Genomic DNA, 25,667 nt, shown 5'->3' on the forward strand with positions numbered 1-25,667 from the left:
GACAATAAGAAAATCAGAAAGAATATGAACAAACATAGGCACACATAACTGCATTTTGACCAAATAACTGTTGAATAAAAATGATCAGAATGATTCAGCGCTTACTTGATCAGGTTATATGAGGATGTACTCTATATCCAGGTTTTATTGGAGAAATGACCTCTTAGATCTCTACATCTTGGTTTGGGTAACTGACATTTATTTTCACTTTGATATCTGAACCACAGAGCCTACCAGTAGGATTCCTGCTAGGAGAGATTGGCTTCTCTCACCATAATTATTTCAACTGTCAGATATTTTTTTTTAATTCCTAGGGAAAAAAATTCATCTTGTTTTAATAAGATAGTTCTCATGAAGTAAGAAGAAGTTCAATTTCATCAAAGTCCAGAGTCCACTTTTAGGCTTTGAGGAGAAGTAATCCATTCTAAGTTGGTTTTCAACCTCATTTCAACACCAGTCATTGCCATTATCATCACCACCACTACCACCAGCACCATCATCCTAAATAACAACTTACTGCTCATTAGCCAAAGTGATGGGAACATGGCACTCTGTTAGGTAACAAGGCATTAATTCATTCTTTATATTTTAACCACAACAAAAGAGAAATATGCAAGTTTTCATAATTCCCCACCAATGATTTTAAAATGTTAAATGTAGATTAGGATACTAGGAATGAAAAATACTACTCTAAGACTTAGGTCTCTTAACATACTATCACTGCTCAAGTTGGCAAAATGCATCTTATATAAGAAGAGCATGAAAACAGCCACGGCTCCGACTACAAAGACCAAGAAGATAAAATCTCAACAACCTCTTAAAAATCTCCAACATCATCTTCATACATAGGAGGCAGATTTCCTGTTATTGGTAACTGGGTCTGATTTGTTGATGTTATGCCTCTGGTAGGAAATTATCAAAGACAACACTTAAGCCCTTTCTCTTCAAGGTGGTTTAATCAGACATGGGTAATGATTTGAAATACTTAAACAATAATTCAACATATTTTTCACCACTGGTATATCTAGAGTACTTGGGAAAATCTGCTTTCATCCTTTCACAAAACAAATACATACTGAGTACCTACTATGTTTCTGACACTCTGTGACCTCAAAGATCTCATAGAATATTGTACACAAAAGTGTATTATATACAATTAGGGACTAAATCTCTTTCTAGTAGTCAGTTCATTGAAATAGGAAGGAGGGCAGTAGTTACTGAGTACCTATGTGCCAAGTATCTAACTCTAGACCCAGCATTTGTTTTCCTCAATAACCCTGTGAAGTGTTATTGTCATTTTACAGGTTAAAAAAAAAGTAACTAAGACTCAAAATGGTTAAATAATCCATGGTGTTAAAGTCAAAACATGGTGTCTAGTCAAAGCTATGGTCTTTCCAGTAGTCATGTATGGATGTGAGAGTTGGACTATAAAGAAAGCTGAGCACCAAAGAATTGATGCTTTTGAACTGTGGTGTTGGAGAAGACTCTTGAGAGTCCCTTGGACTGCAAGGAGATCCAAATAGTCCATTCTAAAGGAAATCAGTCCAGGATATTCATTTGGAAGGACTGATCCTGAAGCTGAAACTCCAATACTTAGGCCACCTGATGCAAAGAACTGACTCATTTGAAAAGACCCTGATGCTGGAAAAGATTGAAGGCAGTAGGAAAAGGGGATGACAGAGGATGAGATGGTTGGAAGCCATCACCAAATCAATGGACTTGAGTGTGAGCAAGCTCTGGGAGTTGGTGATGGACAGGGAAGCAGTTCATGGGGTCTCAAAGAGTCAGACACAACTGAGTGAATGAAATGAACTGAACTGAATCCATGGCATCTGATGTATACTTTAATGGAGATAATAAAGGTATTTTAACTCATATTGTGGAATTAATGTACTGAATACATGAAAAGTGAAAGTGTTAGTTGCTCAGTCATGTCCAACTCTTTGCAACCCCATGGACTGAAGCCCGCCTGACTCCTCTGTTCATGGAATTCTCCAGGCAAGAATACTGATGTAGGTTGCCATTCTCTTCTCCAGGGGATCTTCCCAACCTAGGAATCGAACCCAGGTCTTCTGCATTGCAGGCAGATTCTTTACAATCTGAGCCACAGGGGAACTCCATTGAATACATAAAACACTTTAAAAACTCCTGACACATAATAGGCTCTCTGTAATTTTTGCTATTATTTATATTCCATTATATGGCAAAGTATGACAAAGAATGATAGAGTAAGTACCACAGTATTTAAAATATGTATGTACAAATGTATTATCCAGACATTTACACATGAAACTTGATCACAATTCTTAGGTTTGCACATAGTATTCAGTTACACATCCCAGTAATATATAATACTTATCATATGTTACTTGATTCCTCTGAAATTTGAGATGCTTCCAGATATTCAAAATATATTAGAAATTTCAATAAAAATAGACAAATTGAGTTTTACTGATGAAAAAAGACTAATACCTATGCCACCTGGCACATGCTAAAAAAGAGTTATGATGATGTAATGAGCATATGGTTCTGATAATATAAATTTCAATAGTAGTGAAGTAATTCTGGTCATTAGGGACTTACTTCATCAATCAGCTTGAGAAATATTTCCTTTTTTATTGCAAAATTCTCTCCAGTGACATGTCTAATTAGTGACAGATATCTGCCCTTTCTTGACACCACAGAAGACGAATACTTCTCGTGTTCATACAGACAGAGGAGGAGGAAAGGAGGCTTTGTCTGGCCCTTCGATTCCATGTGGCAGCATGTGATTGTGGAGGAAACGTCAGCTCTACAGTGACTGTGCTCACATTTCAGCAGGATGCCTGTGTTCAGCTTCAACAATCTTCCTCATAAAGGAGCAGTCAATGGAGTCAACAGAAGATTTTTTTCTCTTCCCAGATAAACAGGAAGACAGTCTGTTTTTGTTTTTTGTTTGTTTTGTTTTACTTAATCTTTAGGCCACGCTGTGCAGCATGTGGGATCTTATTTCCCCAACCAGGGATCGAACCCACACCCCCTGCATTGGAAGTGTGCAGTCTTAACCACTGGACCACCAGGGCAGTCCCTAGTCTGTTTTAAACAAAATTTAAAACCCATTACATATAAATAAATACCACTCCAATTTTTCTAATTTTTATTCCTAACCTTGGCAAGTAAAAAGCATCTGTAAATTTAGTGGCCACTGTGTCACCTTAGCGGAGAAAGCAAAGGCACCCCACTCCAGTACTCTTGCCTGGAAAATCCCATGGACGGAAGAGCCTGGTAGGCTACAGTCCATGGGGTGGCTAAGAGTCGGACACAACTGAGCAACTTCGCTTTCACCTTTCCCTTTCATGCACTGGAGAAGGAAATGGCAACCCACTCCAGTGTTCTTGCCTGGAGAATCCCAGGGACGGCGGAGCCTGGTGGGCTGCCGTCTATGGGGTCGCACAGAGTCGGACACGACTGAAGCGACTGAGCAGCAGCAGTGTCACCTTCGAAGTGATCAACTGTTTTAGCCTACCATACAATTTTGCAAAACTCACATAATTCTTAAATTAGGGTGAACTAGATTAAGCAATACCTTAATGATAATATCTCTATAAATTTTTTCACCAGATAATTATCAGATTTTGTTAGAAAATATGGTTTTATAAGCAGTCATATACTGGCATGTGTTGTAACAGGAAAAGAAAGTACCTATATAATGAAATCTAAAATTGTTGATATGATTCAAATAATCCATTGAAGTTAATATGGAAACATGAAAGATAAGGTTGGCGACCCCAATCTTCCTAAGAGTCTATTATTGTTATTCTGAAGTCCATTCAGCAATTGAGGAGTATACATCTATTGGGTACAATTGTGTTTTTCTCTCTGTATAAGGCATCATGATTTTTTTTTTTAAGGGCAGTAAATATTTCATAGTGCATATAATATGATTAGGGGAAAACAAAATTTCACAACACATGAAATTTATCATGACTAACTACAGAATTCCATGGCAAAAAAATAAATAAAAGTTCTACAGAATACCAGTTAAAAAGAAATTAACAATATTCAGAAAGGAAGGCTTAGCATTTCACTATAGGTAGGATATAAGTGAACTCCAGGAGATGGTAAGGGACAGGGAAGCCTGGCATGCTGCAGTCCATGGGGTCGAGAAGAGTCAGACATGACTTGGCGATTGAACAACAACAGGATACAGGTAGGGAGCATTAAAGTCAAACAGCTCTGTGAGCTAAGTCATAGGACTAGAATGAAAATGATGTAATTTGGAAGCAGTCAGGACATGCCTGTGACTCAAATATGAGAAGTGGAATTGAGGGAAATCACATAGTGGTGGAAAGTAACAGGGCAGGGGCTAGAGTTGAGTGTGTGTGTGTGTGTGTGTGCGCGCGCGCGTGCATCCTCAGCTATGTCAAACTCTTTGTGACACCCCCGTGGACTGTAGCCCACCAGACACACTAGGAAACAGAATTCACTGAAGGCACAACGAACATGGAGCATGACAGAAAACACTCAGTGACCATAAAAACTCAGTGCTAGGGACTTCCCTGGTAGTCAGTGGTTAAGACTGGTGGTTCAATCCCTGGTCGGGTAGCTAAGATCCCATGTCTTGCGGCCAAAAATCCAGAACATAAAAACAACAGAAGCCAATATTGTAACAAATTCAACAGACTTACAAAATTGAAAAAAACAAAACCTTGGTTCTGGAAACTTGAAGACAGGATAAGAGTAGTACCTATCTATCTTTTTGAGAAATTCTATACAACAAAAAATGCAAATCTCATATATAAACACCAAAAGTTATCTGCCTGATACTACTCTGACATGAAATATAGCAGCATCAGTAATATTTTATGGATAAAAGAATTAATCTAATAGATTATCTACTTGTCATCAATAATTAGAGGTGAGCTCTCAAAAGCAAGTTCAAGTATTCAGCTATCCTTATTAAGGAAATGTGAATAAAAGAAGAGGCATATGAATATCTAATTCTTTTAGGGTAAATAGTTTTCATATATTGAAAGGAAACATTTTAATTTTTTTTTTCCGCCATACATGGTTTTATGTGAATAAAGGGTGAAGATAAAATACTGGAAATATTATTAAAAGAAAGTTAGCTTGTGGAAGACTCCAGAGTGTAAATTTTATTCCAAGGTAATTAGGAAACCACAAAAAGGGTTTTGAATAGATGAACATTTAAATTAATATTTAGGGGAAATTCACTGATTGTACTATGGAGTAGAGTGGGGCAACAAAATCAGAAGAAAGGAAGTCCATAAAAAGAGAATTTTTATGGATTTAGTTTAGGCATGTACATCACACGGAGGAAAAGGATAATGCCAGTGGAGATAACAAAAAAGTTAGTGATATAAGGGGCAGTGAAGAACTGAACTAACCATGCATAGGGAAAGTGAGAGGCACCTTGGCAGAAAAATATCATTACATCTGGGATAATTCCATTTGAACTTGAAATTTCCCATTAGATCATTCCTACAGATCCTTATTAGCATTGCCAATCACCCACTGATTCCATCATCAGGCTGTAGAAAATGTGTCCCATACAGATGTCCAGAAATAAAAAAGGCATGGGAAATTCAATGTTAAAAACTGATGCATTGTGTTTGTGTGGCCTTGGGAAAAGGGGACTGAGGAGGGGGAGAGAGAGGGGGAGAGAGAGAGGCATGATTCCTGAAAATACATCTCAAGCATCCTACTTCCTGGTCTAGAGCTTTCCTTAACCCCCAAAGCAAATTAGATTAACAGAATCAACCATGAAAGGATTTTTACCTCAATAACTTTTCATGTTCAAAAGAAACAGGATTGTACAGTTTTAGAAGCTTTTATTTCCCTCCTCCAAAAAGATTTATGCCCCAAATGAACCTAACAGAACAATGGATTATCAATTGTTGTTTAAATAGGCATAAAAATTACATCCTTTAAAAAAAGAAGTATTTCAAGGCTGTAAATTGATCTCTGGGATGTAAGATTACCAAACTTCTAAATGTTCCTAATGATAACTTTACATCATGAGGAATTAAGACTCTGATGAGAAGAAAGATACTCCATTAACTAGTTTTTAGTATTGTTTGTTTTCTTACTTGAGGTCTCACAAGAAAAGCTAAGATCCTCATTTTAGAGATAATTAAAACCTACATTCAGTCCAACCACGTAATTGACTTGCACTTCTGAACACATAATACAACTGTTTTACAACTGTTCCCCAATGTATTTTTCTTTGTGAATAATATATTCCATTAAAATATTGGCATGACTTAACATCAAGCCATGCTACATGAGAAGTTGGAAAATAATTAGTATTTAATTACTGAACTTCATTTCCATGGAGTCCTACAGCCTGAAATGTATTTTACACAATCGATGACCCTTCTAAAAATCGGTATTTACTACAGAAAAAACTAGCTTCAAAAGGTTACATAATGACTATCATTGAGCGTGCTGAGAACTGTAGTTAATAGCTGTGTCCTGTTCTAATAGATGCATATCTACTGATATACCTCATTTACTTAGAACATATTGATATTTCAAATAATACATTGCTTGAAAATGTATTTTTCAGTTTGAGTAGGAAGATAACTCTAGCTAGTTTTAGTGGTAACTAATTTTAAAATGTGAAATTTGCATAATGAAACTAACACAGTGTCACTAAGAATGATTTACAGTAGATAGATATGCTTGCTCACTTAACTTTTCCTCAATCTTCAATGAGTAGAAATTGCAATGAAATATATTAAGATTTTTAAGTTTTTTCAGGACTACTAGTCAGCTTGCATAAGTGGCCAGGGATTCTTTTCAAAAAGCAAAGGATGAACATTTAAAACTAACCAATCAGCCAAACAAACAAAACAGAGATAATTACCTGGGCAAAGAGTCAAGAGTACTGAAATTCCAAAGATATGCAGTCAAATGCAACATTTTCAAATGAAATCTCATCAATGGAACTCTGAAGGCCTGGCTACAACTTTTCCAAAATGGTAGAATTATTACTGAACGGCAGTAACTCAAACGAATTGTGATGGTGGTTATTCTACATGGCAGTAGCAACAGGTTTCCTAAAATTTCTGCTCTTTCTATATCTGCCTTTTTTCTCCAGAAAAACTAGAGTTGTATCCACTACCTCCAAGCCTATTTAAATTCAAATTTAAAAATTCTAAAGCTCAATCAAATTTCACAAACAGGCTCCTTAGGTGCACTAGCCATAGTTCAAGTACTCAACTGCCACAAACAGCTGGTAGCTATTATGCAGGACAGCACAGATACACAACATTTCCATCATTATAAAAGGTTTTTGTGGACAGTGTTGGACTAGAGGAAAAATATTAATTAAATCTCAAGAGAAGGTCACTAACTCAATGACTTATCACTAGGTGGGTACAACAGCAGTAAAACACACTGATTTAGCTTAATTCAATTTAAAGAGGGGAAGACTATATATTGACAGCTATATGCTAGATTTGCAAAAAATTCCACACCCATATCCCAGTGTGGTTATGAAATTCAGTTAATAAGACAAAGGCAGAGACTTCCCTGGTGGTCCAGTAACCACTGAGCTAGGTTTGATCCCTGGTCTGTGAAGATCCTACATGCCATGGAACAACTAAGCCCATGCACCACAACTACTGAAGTCCTTGAGCCGCAACAAGAGAAGCTCCCACAATGAAAGGCCCACACATCCCAAGAAGAGTAGCCACCACTCACCACAACTAGAGAAAGCCTGCACACAGCAACAAAGACTCAGCACAGCCAAAAATAAAAATAAATATATAAAAATAAAAATTTTTAAATAGAAAGGTGATAATTTCAGAGATAAGCAATGATAAATTTAAGTCACGTTCTCTTTTAATGACAAAATCTTAATGGCATACATACATGCATCAAGACTTCTTTAAAATTTACAACTTATATTTTTTACAACTATATTTTTCCAATATAAAATATAGGAATATGTAAATGTACCAAATGTTTGCTGACTTGATACCCATTTTAGATAATTCCTAATGCAAAATTATTATACATTATCCTTATTTCCACTATAACTATATTTTTTCTTTCCTTAACAACAACCACAAGAAGTGATGAATTCAGGAGTTTCTTTGGATGATTAGCCAAAACAGATTAAGACAATAAATATGATTGATAAGAAAGAAAGAACTTTTAATTTAGTTTTTTTCTTAGAAAATCTTCAACTAAATGATAACTAGCATTGCCTTTTCTTTAGTGGGTCTTTATAACAATTTCCCCCAATCACAGAATTTCCAAAGTAAAGAGGAAGGCCAAATTTAGACATATCAATATATTTATATATTTTCATTTAACTTGGGGTGTGGGGGGGAGAGGCAAATCATAATTACCATTATTACTTTTTGGCATACTAGAAGGAGACTATTAAAGCTTTACATATACTTATCGTACTTAGAACTCCTAATTCAGAATGAAGTATGGCAAGAATACCTTTTGATTATAAAAAGGTTATTAAGTACATTCAGACAACAGAATATTATTCAGTGTTAAAAAGAAATGAGCAATCAAGCTATGAAAAGACATGGAGGAATTTTAGTGAAAGGAGCCAATCACTAATGGCTACTTACTGAATGATTCCAAGTATATGACATTTGGGGAAAGGCAAAACTATAGAGATCGTAAAAAGATAAGTAGTTTGAAGGGGTTGGGGTGGTGGGAGAAACAGATGAACAGACAGAGCAGAGAGGATATTTAAGGCAGTTAAAATACTCTGCATGGTTACTGTAGTGATGAATACATATTACTAGACATTTGCCAAACCCAGAGTGTACAACACCAAAAGTGAACACTAATGTGAACTATGGACTTTGGGTGACTATGGTGTGTCAATGCAGGTTCATCACTTGTAACAAATGTCCCACTCTGGTGGGGGATGTTCATAATGGGGGAAGTTATGCATGTGTGGCGGCATGGAGCATCTGGGAAATTTCTGTACCTTCCTTTTAATTTTGCTGTGAAGCGAAAACTGCTCTGGAAGAAAAAAAAGTCTTTTAAAAAATGTGGTTACACATTTTACAAAAAAAGTATTATTTTACAAATTATCATGCCACAGTCATAGAATCAAAAGCATATGAAAGTGGATCTACATAGCATTTTGCTTGAAGGGAAAAAATTTAAAATCTGGCAATTCGTTTATTTTGCTAGACAAATTCATTTGCTGCCTTACTTATCTTATCAGGGAAGCAACTCACAACGGGATTGGAAGAACATTTGGTCTCCAGAGTCCAATTTGAGTCACAACCTCCCATCCTTCCAGCTGTCACTTCCTGACTCCCACATTTCCCTTCACCAAGTTCATCATGGCCTCAACTCCTTTAAACCTTCTTCTTTTTTATTTAATCTATCAGACTAAGCCTTTAACCTTTTCTTCGTTCTTGATCTGGTCTAAATTCCACAGATAATCACTACAAACACTTTTCTCAATTACTTTTTCTTTTGCTGAACCAACATCACAAAACCCCAAACCTAAATGATTCTTCTTTGTGTATATTTAAAAGATTGAAGATGGCAGGAAAAAGAAAAATGACACCATCGTGGGAAAACAACTATCTACTCAACCTCGCCTTTACTCTCAGCCTATCTACTCAATCTTGCCTTTACTCTCAGCAACCCCGTATTTCTGTGTCCTCATTCATCATGGATTTGCGCTTGCAGTGTTTTCCATCTAGAAAGGCTTTCATGACTTCTCCCTGACAAATGCTGACTCATATCCCAGTAGATACTTCAGACACCATCTCCTGAATGAAGCCCTTCTCAAACTCCACTCATTACTAAGATATTATGCAAGGCTCCGGTAGTACCTTGGTGAAGTTCCTATCCCCTTGGGTAATAAATATTTTAAAAATTTACTTCTGTCCTTTTTTCTACTTTGAACTTACTAAAGGAAAGGATGTTGTTTTCTTCCCATTTATATTCTTGGCAAGGAGTGGAATGCCTTGCACATATTTTCAGTGAATACAAGGATGAATGAATGGACAAACGAGATGCCTTTTTATAAAAGGTATTTTAAGTCAAGGCACTTCCTATGTTTCAGTATTGATTTCATTATTATGGGAAAAAATATACCTGACATAGCATGATTTAGATAGGGCTATGGGAAAATTAACAGCATACATGAGGATCCCATCAACATAATAGTGATCAGCTTTGTAGTCACAATAACCAAGTGCCCCTAACATATCACACCCTTCGGCAGATGCACCAGTAAGTGCTCCCACTTTGTGCATTATTCCTAATTCCATTTTTTATTTAGAATAGTCAAATACCAAAGCTCCTTCCTCATGTATAAAAATAGCAAGTCATCATGTTTTTCCTGTATTATAAATATGTAAACTTTAGAAACAGAATTTTCCTAGTTGAATTCTTAATTTATAAAGTAACTCAAACATTAATCGATGTTTCAAGGGAATTAGAAACAGAATTTTCTTTTTAGTTGAATTCTTGATTTATAAAATAACTCAAAGAAACATTAACCAATGTTTCAAGGGAATCTCAATCAAATAAAATTTGAGTACATGTTCCGACAAAAGGATTTTTCAGACTTGGCAATGGTTGCTTTGCCTAACTAAGCACTCTGCTTCTCAGTCTTCTCAGAGACGTGTGCAATACCACGTGCTCTAGCTAACTAACGAGAAGAGACTGCACGGCACGGAGAACTCTACTGAATGCTCTGTGGTAACCTAAATGGGAAGGAAATCCAAGGAAGAGGAGATACAGGTATACGTGTGGATGACTCACTTTGCTGTACAGCAGAAACGAACACTGTAAAGCAGCTATACGTCAATAAAAAAATAAATATCATGTCAGGCATTGAAGACACAGAACTGGAGGAAATTGGGTCGTGCCCTGATGTAGCTCACAGTCCAGTCACCTTACATGTTCTGTGTGTGCATACTCACAGTCCCCTCTCTCCCCTAGGCTGTTCCTTACCAGCCACTCTACCAGAATTTAAGTCAAAAGGTTCACTAATCTGTGTCATTTTTTTTTATTTAGATTTAGATTTCCAGCTATTTGTGACTCATGTGCCAGGAATGTACAGACACTTTGTAACTTTTCTATTTAAAAAAATTTACTTCAGTACTCAATTTCCTACAGCTACTGAAGAATCATTTATTTTCTCTTTTTAAACTTTCTTCTACCCACCTGTGCCTTAGGCCTGTTAATTGCACGCATAGGCATTTCTATATATTATGCAGAACAACGGGAAGACCTAGTTCAGGTCTAGGCTCTGCCACCTGCTGGCTTTATAACCTAGGGCAAGCCACTAACTCCACAGAGGTTCTTCATCTTTATGGGCAAAATGCAGATATTAATACAAATACACACAACATGTGAGAGTTAGATGGTATAATGCATGTCACAAATTCTCAAACATTTTTAAATGTCTGTAGTTTCATTTGGATAATTTAGTGGATTGAAGTGCTTGCTGATTCATCTGTCCTATCTCATCCAGTAGTCCCTGCACTGGAAAAGGTAGCAGGTTCCATCATTTAACCTCCCTGACATCTGGACATCTTTCTAGCTCACTTAAATCCATCAGGTCTGGCTTAATATACATTTTTTTCATGGTCTAGTTTTGCTCAAAATTATAATATCCTTGGTGTAAAGCTTCTTTATAATAATTTCTCATATACTTGAAGTATCTGTTAGGTCATCACATCTCTTTTTCTTTTATAATGTAAATTACTAATTCTTTAAACTTCCTTATAATTTCCATTTAAAAACATTTCAATAAGGTTTCTCTCTGTCTTCTAAGTTTTAGAGAAATAGGGTTCTTTCTATCTACAATTAAAGTGATCTGAGATCCAGAGAAGGAGAAATATCATATGACATCCCTTATATGTGGAATATAAAAACAAATGAAAAAAAGGAGCTTACTTAAAAAACAGTCATAGAGTTAGAGAACGAACTTATACTTGCCAGGTAAGGATGGGGAAAGGGATATTTAGGGAATTTGGGATGGACGTGTACACACCACTATATTTAAAATGGATAACCCACAAGGACCATGTATAGCACGTGGAACTCTGTTCAGTGCTACATGGCAGCCTGGAAGGGAAGGGAGTTTGGGGAAGAATGGATACATGTATCTGTATGGTTGAGTCCCTTTGCTGTTCACCTGAAACTATCACAACATTGTTAACTGGCTATACCTCAGTACAAACTAAAAAGTTTAAAAAATAACAAATTTTAAAAAGAGGTGTAAGATCTATGCAAGATATAGATACCTTGCATGAAAGACAAAAACAATGAAATGCGTAATATTAATTTTTTTTACATTTTAACTGTATGGAACTGAATCATATTATAACAGAAGCTTGCCTCTAACCATGGAGTCAGTAGAATACATTCATCAGATGAAGCTAATATTAGACTTTTCTCTTCATAAAGTTTACAGTCAGCATAGAAAGAATTAGGAAAGCAAACATTTCTATAGGAGAACTACATATTCCTTGGATATCACTGCAGGAAATACTTGATGTAAAATACCCCTAGAATATTTTCCTTCAAATCTTAAAGCCTGAAACATCCTCCTTATCAGATCCCTAGTACAGAAATCAGCAAAACCTAGTATTTTAAGAGAGCATCTGACTCATGTGTGCTGATTCACACTGAGACATCAAAGAACGAAGGAACTGAATAAGATTAACTTTTGACAACCAGTAATGATTTGGAAGTTTCAAGAGAATGATTTATGGCACTACTATTTAAAGCCGACATACATGTGTCTCAGGTCAACCTCCAAAAATAAAAGCTTAACTAGGAAGACTTCAATGTATTAAAATGTCTAGGAAAACAGATGAACTAATTAAATTCAATTCATATTATTCAAAAGTGGATTCAGACTTCTATAAATCAAAATGTACTCCTGTGAAAATCATGCAAAGGGGAAATATAAGGGAATTTTCAAGACTCCCTTACTGGGCTATTCATTATAAGAAAACCTAATTTAATTATCAATTGATACTCTGCATTTCTCCTTTCGCTTTTCCTCATTTTGGTTCAGAAATGATTTAAAACAGATGACTCTGTGATATAATCCTATAAAATTCCAGACCCATAAGCTTTTAAATATGATTTTTTATATTGTCAAAACATCTAACAACACTTATTTGAGAAGCATTATTATTTCCTAATTTAATGTCTTAATTATTCCATATTTTTACATTATCTCCTATTGACTTTCTAAATTGTCTTAATTATTTTAAATATAAAAGTTATAAAGCAAAGTTATAGAATATTTAGCAAAGAAACAAAGAAAACATATTACTCACACATAATTTGATCTCCCTAATAAAATTAATGTTAGAATTTTCAAAACTTTTAAAATCCTATTTATACAAAGTTTTAAAACAATTCATCTCTATTAAATACTTTTTCTTCAAGTAAAGAAAAGCAAAGTAAAAAAGTCACTTATAGTTCCATTGACACCAACAGTCACATTTATGTATCTATCAATCCAGATTTTTTTCCTCCTAGCATAATTATGAATGTCTTCTGTTTGTTATTTTGCTTGCACAGCTGTAATTCTGAATCTTGTGATAAACCCTGCTTGCGGTAAACAGAGTTTTCTAAAAAATTTCCTGTGTCTAGTTACATTATTATCTCCATAGTGAGGAATTCGCACAATGAAATAAGCATATCAACCCATTCACATTCTCTCATGCTCATTAGTGAAACTGATTCGACAGCCAGTTTCTGAGATCAGCATTTCCTTTCAAGGTTCTTTTGATAAATTGATAATGAACCTAACAGTCAGTGAGGGAAATTAAAGTGATGGAAAAAGGCCACTAGATCATTTACTTCTGCTGCTGTTGGACTCAAAATCCTATGATGCTGCCAAAACTGAAGTCTTTTAAATGTCCATGGTCTCAGTAAAAATTAAAAATCCCACAGGGAGCATCTGAGTGGCTGACTCTAGGTAATGTGACCTGCAAGGGTTTAGGGAAAGGTAATTATCTCTTTTGTTTTCTACTTTCTTTTAAAAAAAATTTTTTGATTGGGATATAGCTGATTTACAATGTTGTATTAGTTTCAGGTGTACAGCAAAGTGAATCAGTTATACATATATATATTTATCTTTTTTAGATTTTTAGATCATTTCTCATGTATGTTATTACAGAATATTGAATAAAATTCCCTGTGCTATACAGTAGGTCTTTACAAGTCATCTATTTTATGTATACTAGCATGTATATGTCAATTCCAACCTCCCAATTTATCTCTTCCTCTCCCTTATTCCCTGATAACCATAAATTTGTTTTCCAGCAATCCCACTACTGGGTATATACCCTGAGAAAACCATAATTCAAAAAGATACATAATACCCTAATGTTCATTGCAGCACTATCTACAGTAGCCAGGGCATGGAAACAAACTAAGTGTCCATCAATAGATGAATGGATAAAGATGTGGTACATATATACAATGGAATATCACTGAGCCTTAAAAAAGAATGAAATTGGGTTATTTGTTGAGATATGGATGAACCTAGCATCTGTTACACAGAGTGAAGTTAGTCAGAAAGAGAAAAACAAATATTGTAAATTAACACATGAATGAGGAATCTAGAACATGTACAGATGGACCTAGTTTCAGGGCAGGAACAGATGTAGAGAATGAAGGTGTAAACCTGGGCGGGGGGGGAGGGGAAGGGTGAGATGAATTGGAAGACAAGGTTTTACATATATACACTGCTATGTGCAAAATCGACAGCAGTGGGAACCCGCGGTATAGCACAGAGAGCAGAGTTCAGTGCTCTGTGACGACTTAGATAGGTGAGCTGGAGATTCAAAAGGGAGGAGACACATGTACACATACAGCTGATTTACTTCGCTGTACAAGCAAAAACTAACAACACTGTAAAGCATGTACACTCCTACTTAAAAAAGTAGTAAAGAATCCTTCTCCAAATTAGGGAACATGTTCCGATCCTAAGAGCCAAAATATGACCAAGATCCACTTTAATTCCTTTCCAACTTTTAGCATTCCTGAGAAGTTTGATACCAGTCTTGATTTTCTCCCTGTTTACAATATATTGGTTTAGTCTGTATGCTGTTGAGTTTTTTCCCCTTATACAAGTAATTTGAAATTTCATCCAGCATGTGTTTAGATGAAGTTCTCCCTTCATTGATCTTGCTTGATTTGCTCACTGTGGACAATTTGTTTTTCCTCACTAGTACAGTTTTCTTCAATTATATCTTTGCCTATTTCTTTAGTTTCAGTTGCTTTTGTTGTGTACCTATATATGTTATATACCTGTAAACCTTAAAGCTCCTTTCTGCTTTTATTTCTACTTAAGAGTCATATTATTCAACCCGTAGTCCTTTTCCTCACCATTCTGAAAGGACTTCTCACGTTTATTCAGCACATTTCTGATTTTATTCTTACGTAGTAGAAATCCTGCTCCTCAGTATCTCTGATTCAGATTGCATTGTAATACTGCACTTTAAAAATCAAATCCTTTTTTATTTCTTCCATGACACTTGCAATTGTCCTTTCATATTAGCCAGTTCTTCCTTTATAAATATATACTCCCACTTAAAGAGGATAGATCATTTTGAAAGACACTGGTGACAAGAAACATTTTTTCCAGTCTTTAGATGCTACTTTCAAAGCAGTAGTAGTAGACAGACTTTCTTCTAAGTCTATCCCCTGTTGTTTTGTTCCCCAGTATTTTTTCTTAGGTTCTATGCTCTATTTTTCTCCTGTTTTGCTGTATTTAACAATTTTCTGTTTATTAATCCTCAAATGATGTGGCATCTATCCAGACTCAGTGTCAGTCAACAAAGTATCTGAAGGGACCTAGCTTTGTTCTCTGTCTACTTATGTTCTTGCTGAACCCCCTATAGCTCTGTGGCTAAGAGTCTGATGTGCATAGCTCCTTGCCTGATTCCCATCCATGATGCCCTTCTGGCTGAGGTGGGAAGCTCCCCTCTGCTACCATTTGCCTCTAAACTCCCTGCTGACATACCCATCAATGTTTCTATATTCATTCCATGAGAAATATACCTCAGGTTAATTTTTTACATGGTGCCAGGTTTCCTATCCACTTTTTGTCCTACCGTTTTCTTAACTAGCTGGTTATTGCTATTGATAGGTTTAAGTAGATAGCATGCTGGCTTTCTAAAGGGTAACATTTTCTTTTTGAAGCAAACTAAGAAATGAAAAAACAAAGATAGATCCTCCCTGCTTTCATGTGGACATAAAAAAGGTGGACCACTGGTTGAAATTTTCATTCCACTGAATTCATTTATACAAACACCAATCTTGATATGTAATATATAAAATTCCTCCCCCAATTTTGGCCACTGTAGATTGAAACTGGTTTTTGGTATTCTTCAATTGTGTCTTGTTTAGGCCTTTATATTTTACTGTTAATGAGAAAAGGCTGCAGTAACTAGACATATGCTATTTTTAACCAGAAAATTCTTGCTAATTATATTTCATAAAACTACTACCAAAACTTGTAAAGTCTGGATGTTTAACTTTTAAAAGTATTACAGATAGAAAAACTTTCCAAACAGATCTGTGGAGGCAGAGCAAGATAAATGAGGTTATAAATTAAGCTATTGATGCTTCTGTAAGCAAGAAAAACATTCCTAAAGTGTATATTCAATCCAAGTAGCTGTTATATCTTTTAAGCTTTCTTGAACTATTTTTGATATATGCTTTTTAAACATGTAACTGCATAAAAGTGAAACTAATTTACAATTTATGTTGCAATGTTAATGGTTGGCAAGCATCTTATATTCTCATGAATTATAATCCTAGGTACAGCACTTTATTTCATCAACTAACCACTGCTTTTCAATAATGTATTCAAGCATAAAATAGAGGACATAATAATAGCTAGAGTCTTATTTTTAATAAACAGTGCCATCAAATTCTAGAATATAGTTTTGTTAGATTTTTAAGACCTAATTTTTCATCAAAATTGTTCGCTCAAACTCAAGACCAACTAGACAGGCCATAAAATAATGCCTTTAAACAGATTTACACCACTAGAGATTATACATAGGGGCTTCCCTGGTAGTTCAGAGAGTAAAGAATCTGCCTGCAATGTGGAAGACCCAGGTTCGATCCCTGGGACAGGAAGATCTCCTGGAGAAGGGCCTGGCAATCCATTCCAGTATTCTTGCCTGGAGAATCCCATGGATACAGCAGCCTTGTGGGCCACAATCCATGGCATTGCAAAGAGTCAGACATGACTGAAGCAACCTAGCATGCATGCAGGCAGATATTATGCAAGCTAACCAGTAATCATATAATGACATATGTTTTTTGTATTTATATTTTGTATATTTTGTGACATCTAACCTAAGAACTTAAATGTTAGGTTATAATAAGTCTATTTACAAGAAAGAAGATAAAGTTTTAGGGTTACCTTTAAAAATATGCATTTCTATGTTCATACTTTAGAATAGATTCAAATACTGTTTTGGAAAATGTTGTCCACGAAACCACCTGAGAGGTCAGTTATAAATGCAGATCTCCAGGCCCTAACCCAGGCCTGTGAAATCAGAATCTCTGGGCATGAAGAAAGAAATCTGCTTTTTAAAAAGCTCCTCGGATAAGTCTTCATCCATACAAGTTTGAGAACCACTGTTCAAATTGACTAAGCAATACTAAAGGACTAAACAGTTAACCTGAGGAAACAAGGAAGGCTCTGATTCTATTTTAAAATCCCATTGTAACAGACTTCAGGGAAAGAACCAAGGTCATATTTCAGAAGTCCATTAGCACATATCCTATCTGAAATAATGAGTTTGGTAAAAAATACTTCCAAAACTCTAGTAACTAAAGTTACTACTTGGATTGACTCAAATATCTAGGCAGTTTACTGCTAAGTCACCTCAGTTGTGTCCGACTCTGTGCGACCCCATAGACAGCAGCCCACCAGGCTTCCCCGTCCCTGGGATTCTCCAGGCAAGAACACTGGAGTGGGCTGCCATTTCCTTCTCCAATTCATGAAGTGAAAAGTGAAAGTGAAGTCGCTCAGTCGTGTCCGACTCTTAGCGACCCCATGGACTGCAGCCTACCAGGCTCCTCCATCCACGGGATTTTCCAGGCAAGAGTACTGGAGTGGGGTGCAGTTTACCACGTGGAAATGCAGTGAGCCATTGAGAAAAGCAACATTCCCCCAGAGGTTTCAGCAGATCAACTAACTAACGAAAGACACACAGTCATATAGTCAGATTGCAATATATATCTCAAATACTAGTGAGAAAACCAGAATCAGATGTCAACCATTTTATTAAGTCTCACGGTAGTTTCACTTTTTTTTTTGTTTGCCATTAATAGCATTCCAAGAGCTAACCTCCAAACTCAGTGGTAACTTTCTTAAACAACAACATTATAACCAAGTGAGGAGTGTTATAAAGTTGTTTCTACTACCATAACCAAGTAGCCAGACCTGATTCTGATGCAATTAGTCTCCTACATCAAGGATTTGAAATAAAATACTCTCCTAAGGCAGCAACCGAACCTTTCAGCTCAACAGTGTAAAACTGCCAATAGTAAGTTGCTCATTACATTAAGACTCCAGAGACATTTAGAAGCCAAATAGGATTCTGCTGAAAGAGATACTTGGGAATAGCTTCTGATCTTCATTTGTTAGTTTGGAATAACATACATATTTAGTAGCAATTAGACCACATTGATAACACACTTGCTTTAAGCTGTTTGAACATCTCATTTAGTCTATACAGACAACTAAGATTGGTTTATCATTAGCTTATTTTCAGTAAGTGCTCTTTGTGTGTGTGTGTCTGTGCATGTGTCTAAGATAAATAAGGTAAAAACAGCTCTGTTAAAGTTTCAATAAAATTTCACCTTGATAGGAAACATCTTAAAACTTAATTAAAACCATAAAAGTAAATTAAATATGCAAATAATGCACTCAAACTGGGAACTCTGCTTTTTTTTTAAAACAATTAAAACAGTTTTTTTTTCAAGTTCACAGAATAGATAAAAAATTTTAAAACTATTAAATCATCCAGAGACTATTTCTAGTTCTACTCCCTTAAAATAAAGGTCTTCAATTACTAGGATTAACTGTGTTTAAGGTCAACTACTTGCTAGTGATGTTTTAGTTTCCAGCTTAGTCACCTTCAGACCCTCAAGGTCCACAAGCATTCTATCCTTCAAAACTGTAATTTTTTGGGTAGATAACCTCGGATGGACAACTTAAGGGAATAGAGATCAAAGAAGGAAAACAGAAAGATACCATGACTCAGAAGTCACTGTCAGCACAGTACCTTGCACTGTGAGGAAAACAGACTGAGTCGATGATCCTCCTTCATTGGAAACAACACAGCGATACTCTCCTGCGTCACTGAATTTCACACTCCTGAGCTCCAGGGAAAGGTTAGCCAAGATCCTCATTCTTGCTGGATCTGTCAGCCTGACATCTCTGTCATTCCTCTGCCAGGTTAGATTGTAATCCACTGCACTGATGACAAGGCACGTCAAAACTGCTGTTTCTCCAGGAGTGACTGTAACATTATTAGGCACTTGGATGACTGGCGGGGGCTCTGTGTGAAATGAGAAGATTCAAGATGAAAGATTCAGAAATCACTTTACTCAGTGGTGGCTTAAAATTTTAATGAGAATGTATTGCATATCTGGTAGGAAAGATGCAGTACAAAAGAACTTATTCATTAATACAAATGGGGTGATCAAGAGGGCTTCCCTTGTGGCTCAGCAGGTAAACAATCTGCCTACAATGCGGGAGACTGGATTCGATCCCTGGGTTGGGAAGATTCCCCTGGAGAAGGGAAAGGCTACCCACTCCAGTATTCTAGCCTGTAGAATTCCATTACCATCTAGTTGAAAAATGCTTTAAATGCATGTTTACACACCAAAGTACGCTAAAACCCAAATCTATAAATTACAGCTGTGAGTATCAAAGAGGCATGGCAAAAGGATATGACTACGCTGATTTAGCATTGCAGCATCTGTCAAATTTTGAAGAAAGTAGCATTTATGGATTTTTAAATTTAAAACCATTTGTTTAGTGTTTTAAAGAAAACAGCACACGAAGGATGGGAGATATGGCAAAGATACAATGGCATCAGCTTTAAGGAGATTATCACCTCATTAAGACACAGTGCAACAGCAGAGTAAAATGAATATTCCCCCAGAGAAGCAGCAGAATGTTTAAGAAATTCAAGTTAACAGTAGGGATAGACTTTTAATAAAATTATACACATAGGACCACAAAAGGCATTGAGTGATGCATGCTCATTTCAGATGTGGTCAAAAGCCATTTACCAATTAAATATTTAACCAGCATTTCTAGAGAAAATCACATATTGCTCTAGTTAGGTTTCAGGATAAACCTAAATGCCCCTGTAAAGCTCACTCTGCCCAAAAGCTTTAAAATAACGTGCCATACCAAGACACTATTGAGCAATAACAGCGATAAAAAACTAGCTGGAAAGCCATGTGTCTGTTTCAGCTGAAATGTGAAAGAGGATCAGATATTCAAAATACAACTTTATTCAAAACCATATAGATGAATATCTTAAGCCTAAATAAAACCTGGAAGTAACATGCCAAAACCATAGTGGTTATCTCTGAGAAAAGGAAATATGTATATTTTTTCATATTTTCCTTTACACTTATCTTTGTTTTCCAAACATTTTTAAAGGAATATATGCTATTTTAAATTATAAAAAAAATCCATAATTTTTACCATTCTGCTGTTTTTAAAACCGCTTATGAAAGGTTAATGAATCAGTTGGAGAGAGTTATATGAGAAAGTGAGAAACGTCTGACTGAATTCTAGTTAGATTTGACAAATAAAATGCAGGATGCTTTGCTAAATTTGAATTTTAGATTAACATTAAATATTATTTTATAATATATAAGATATTTTATATATTATTTTATAACTATAATATATAATATTTTTGTATCTCTCATGAAATATTTTGAGACATATTTATATGAAAGTCACTTGTAAGTGGGCATCCTGTATTTTTACTTGCTGAATCTGGCAAACATTGGCTGCCTGATTTTATCCCAATTTACCTGGATGACCCTAGAAAAGCCAATATATTCACAATGTTTCCCTACCTGAAAATGAGATGATTAAATTGGGTAATCCAGAAAACTCTTCTAGCACCAAGGCTCTATGATTGTAACATACAAAGACCCAGAAGTGAGCATTTGTGAATGTGTTAATATGCTTTCAAAATCTTCCTGAAGATCACAAAATGTGTTGTGTAATTTCCTTTTTTGTTGTTGTTCTTTTTAAACAACCTTCTTCAGTTAGACTAGGGATGTTTAGAAACTGTAAAATCCCATATTGTCAGCATACAGGGGGTGCCAGGTGCTCACCTAGATCCTTCTCAAGAACCCAGGCACTCATTTCCCTAATGGCTCTGCTTGGTGACTACTGAGCTCAGAGCCAAGGGAGCTGGCATGCTCAGTCAGGCTCCCTTTCCACTGCAGCCCACTTCTGGTGACCACTTTATGAAGGAAAAACACACAGCTCTCTTGCCTCAATTCAAGGTCATCCCAGCGTCAGAGCTCCCTGTAGGATCAGCTGAGGCCTCTGTTGTGATTGCATCACAATGCCATTTCTTCCACTCCTTTACGGGTGCTCTTCCCTAGAAAACTCCCCAATAACTCTCTTGCTTGCATAATCTGCCTTAGGGTCTATTTCCTCTTCAAATATAAATTCAATTACATCAAATACCAGCTTTCTACTAACATCCAGGGGCAGAAGAGCTTTTAAACATGACATACAATACCACTGCTGCGTAAATATCTGGAGATGATAAACATTATGCACAGTGAAATATTTATGCAAACATCAATAAATTGGGTGGTGATCGAGAGAGGATGAAGGAGAAGGACAGCAGTTTACAGAAGAGGCTAAGATAACAAATTACTGGAAACAGCCTGGTCCCAAGAGGATGAGGGGTAGTCATTCCTAAGTGAAAGAATGGCTGAGGCTAAGATTAGGGGACCAGAATCCCCTAATGGAATGGAATCTCAAAACTGAGAAAGAATGATAAGTATAGGCCTTGTGACATTAAGTAAGGCTCACTGGACTGAAAGTCAGGAGGCCAGGAATCTGCTTCTCACCACCGATCCACATCAGAAATGGGGCACCTGCCTGCTCTGGGTCTCAGTTTTTTTAGTTGCAAAGTGATGAGGTGGTACAATATCATGTCCATGTCTTACCCTGTTCTAAAAGAGTATCCTGTAATTACAATTTAAGATTGCTTGACAAGTTTTCTGTATTCAATTGTACTTAAGGCCAAAATTTTGGTAATGTGTATGTATGTGTTGGGGGAGAGACATTATGCTAATAAATAAATTCAGTAGAGAAAATTAATAAAACTTGTACTAGTACTAAAGTACCAAATGCCATGTGTAAAGAGTTTTTCCTGCTTCAGCAGTTCTGTTCACTAGTTTCTATATGTTTATATGCAATAAAAAAGAAGTATAATTCTTTTTATACTCATTTTGCATTTAAAATTATCAAGATCAATATTTCCAATGAACCAAAAATGCTTAAAATTGTTGGCTGGAAGAAAATGCTAAAAATATTGAAGTAACATATTGGTAGAACATTAACTTTCCTGGAAACATTTCTCAGGTGCTGTGTGACTTTATAAAATAATGTCCACAGTGACACAAGTAAAACAAGACCATCCCACCGTGCTGTGCTTCCCAACACTCCTGTCAAAATAGAAGATCTAATTATCCTATGAATAAACAGCTGATTCTCTTGTGCTAGTTAGTAGTAACGGTAGGGTGGCTGAGCCAGGGCCTGGGTGGAAGTTTAAGGCTGGCAGGTTAAAAAAAAAAAGTTCAGAAAGAAATGTCCACTCTTTCAAGTCCAGAGGGGTACTTTCTTGCTACTTCTATTTTTACAGTCATTGCCACATCATTCATACTTCCTCCTCCTCTTTCACAATTAAGCAAACAGGACACAATTCCTGAAAATTGGCTTTGGCATAGTACAACTTCCCAGTGATACCATGGCTTGGCTGGCACAGATGAACACTACAAGGGCATGTGTAGTGTGTATATTGAGAAGTTACTGACACCATAGGGCCAAATTCTTAGCAGTCAGTTCATAAGCCCTTTCTGGCACTTCCCAGTTATTTATGCGAGACGCCTGAGTCCACTCACTGAAATCTCTTTTCCCTGTTGTCCTTCTCTTAATTAATATTCCTGGGAAAAAACTCAAGTGCTCAAGTGTTTGTTTTCCCAGAAGCTGAGGAATGTTGACATGATTCCAATGCTTTTCATAATTACTGGAGATGAAAAAATGAATAGTTTATGATGTATGTCAACTTGCTAAATTGTTTCAGAAGACAAACTTTATTTTTCTAAGAATAAGAGAATACAAATAATTTACTGCAAGAAGAACAGGCTTGCATGCCTCAGTTTAAAAGTTCAGCTTGAACTTATTGATAATAAACATAAACTCTGGGCTTCTAAACAGTCCTACAGTTATAAAGCTTCTTTTGTCTTAAATTTTTCCAAGAAAATGCACATCTGACATTTCAGATGCACAAACTGACAGTTCAGACATTGTTATAAAAAAACCCCACAGGCACGTTTAGGTCAGAATAGGGTTACTATTAAACACACATTAACCCTAGGCTATGAGGCAGGCAGAAAATAACTGAGTAAAAACAAAATTTCCAATAAATTCTAGATACATGTTGAGTAGGTGGCTTAATCTTGATCACTGATAATATATGGGAGTTGTTTTGGTTTCTCAAGAATTCTGGGAGATTGGAGGAAAAAATTATAATATAATCAGAGCCTTGTCTATTTACAGGAAACTTACTATTTAAATGTGAATTAATTAGCATGACCTCTGTCCCTCTCAATACCAATATTGTAATCACTGAGGTCCTATGTTTTTAAATGTGATACTTATTGTCTTGAACTCAGATGTCAGAATCCATTCACAAAAGCACTTTGCATATTATATGGGGAAGAGAAAGGGAAAGTTGAACCTTGCTATTCTAAAACTGGATCTCTCCCTTGTTTTCTCAAAGGAGAATGCCATATAGGGATTTCAAAATATTAAACCCCTACAATAACAACAACAACAATAATTTTAAAAACTCATGTCTATTAGTTGTTTCTATGTGCCTGATTCTATTCTAAGTGCTGAACATATACTCTCTCATTTAATCCTCATAATTTCTCCATGAAAAAAGAGACTATTACTGCTATTATCATCATTTTACAGTGGGAAAACCAAGGCACTGAGTTTTTAGGTAACTGGTCCAAGGCAGGTCACACAGTTAATACACAGCAAAGCCTGGTTAACAAACATCCCATTTCCATACCAGCACTGATAATGAGGCAACTGCCAAGCAATTAGTGATAATTACCTGACACATCGAAGAACGTCTGTGCTCGACCAGTGCCTGCACTACTGACAGCAACACACTCATAGGAGCCTTCGTCAGACAGAGTGACCTCTTCAATATCCCAGGTCACGCTGGCAGATTCTCTGGGGTAAGAAAATAGAAGCATGTTTAGTTACTACAAAAACAAGACCAGGTTGAAAGCAGTGATTCCAATATTTGTTTTATTCATTCAAATGAATAAAGAGAACAGTTTAAAGAAAGTAAATTGACTAAACCGCAGATTTCTTTGTAGCTTAAAAACGTACACCTTTTATAGTTTAAGTAGAAAGTGAACCTTCTCTAATCTGAGCAAAAAACAATGACAGTAACTTTGGTTTTGTTTTTTTCTATTGATCTTCCTAGGTTCTAACAAGAGAATTCATTTCCAAATGTAAGAATAACTTTAAAGAGGCTGTGGATAGAAGAATGAACCTTTTTCACTGAGGAAGTATCAGGGAGACATCTTTAATTTTTCTCAAAAGTCACTTTAAAAAAACTGCTAATAATTTTACCACTTTTAATTTTCACTTTTTTCACATTCATATGTCTACTTTCTTTTTACTATTGTTTTTTGATCAGGCCTCTACCTTTGCTATTTGGAAATCCAGTCTGTGCCTGTCAAGTTAGGAAGACTATAAATTTCTTTAGGAAAATATTCTCTGGCTAGGTCAAAATAAATAAATAAACAAGGTTTTTAAAAACTGGCAGAAAAAGACTCCTTAAATCCTCTCTCCTTCCAGTCGCTTTTCAAGTTTTTGGTCATTTTCAGTGGGCTTTAGTCAAAGCAACTGAACCAGGTAATTAACAGGTGTGAAGGTAGAAAACAGAATTTTTGGTTCTCAAAAAGATAAATTCTCTTTACTTTTCTTATGTATAAGATCCACATAAGACTATATACCACATCTGGTTCAATATATGTATACAATGAGTAAAAAAAATGATCAGTTTTATAGTCAAAGTTGCCATTTAGGTAAAACAAATCTTTTTGCTATATTATATATTCACTCATTTAATAAATATCTATACTCTGCCCTTTAGCGGGGCTTCCCTGGTAGCTCAGATGGCAAAGAATCTGCCTGCAATGTGGGAGACCCAGTTTCAATCCCTGGGTTGGGAAGATCTACTGGAGAAGGACCTGGCAACCCACTCTAGTATTCTTGCCTGGAGAATCCCATGGACAGAGGAGCCTGGTGGGCTACAGTCCATGGGGTTACCAAGAGTCGGTTATGACTGGAGCAACTT

The 25,667-nt window shown here is 36.0% G+C and overlaps 1 protein-coding gene across 1 annotated transcript in view; it reads right to left on the reverse strand.

The window, feature by feature from the left end:
* Positions 1-25,667, reverse strand: part of HMCN1 (hemicentin 1) — a 521,571-nt gene that overhangs the window by 280,888 nt on the left and 215,016 nt on the right. The window contains exons 10-11 of the mRNA XM_081492191.1: positions 24,408-24,529; positions 19,290-19,565 (exon numbers count right to left, since the gene is read on the reverse strand). Coding sequence (XP_081348317.1) covers positions 19,290-19,565; positions 24,408-24,529 — 398 coding nt within the window. The remainder of the gene's footprint in view (positions 1-19,289; positions 19,566-24,407; positions 24,530-25,667) is intronic.

The sequence above is a fragment of the Giraffa tippelskirchi genome, chromosome 5, assembly GCF_054371585.1.
Source record: "Giraffa tippelskirchi isolate mGirTip1 chromosome 5, T2T-mGirTip1v1.2.pri, whole genome shotgun sequence".
In the NCBI taxonomy this organism is placed as follows: Eukaryota; Metazoa; Chordata; class Mammalia; order Artiodactyla; family Giraffidae; genus Giraffa; species Giraffa tippelskirchi.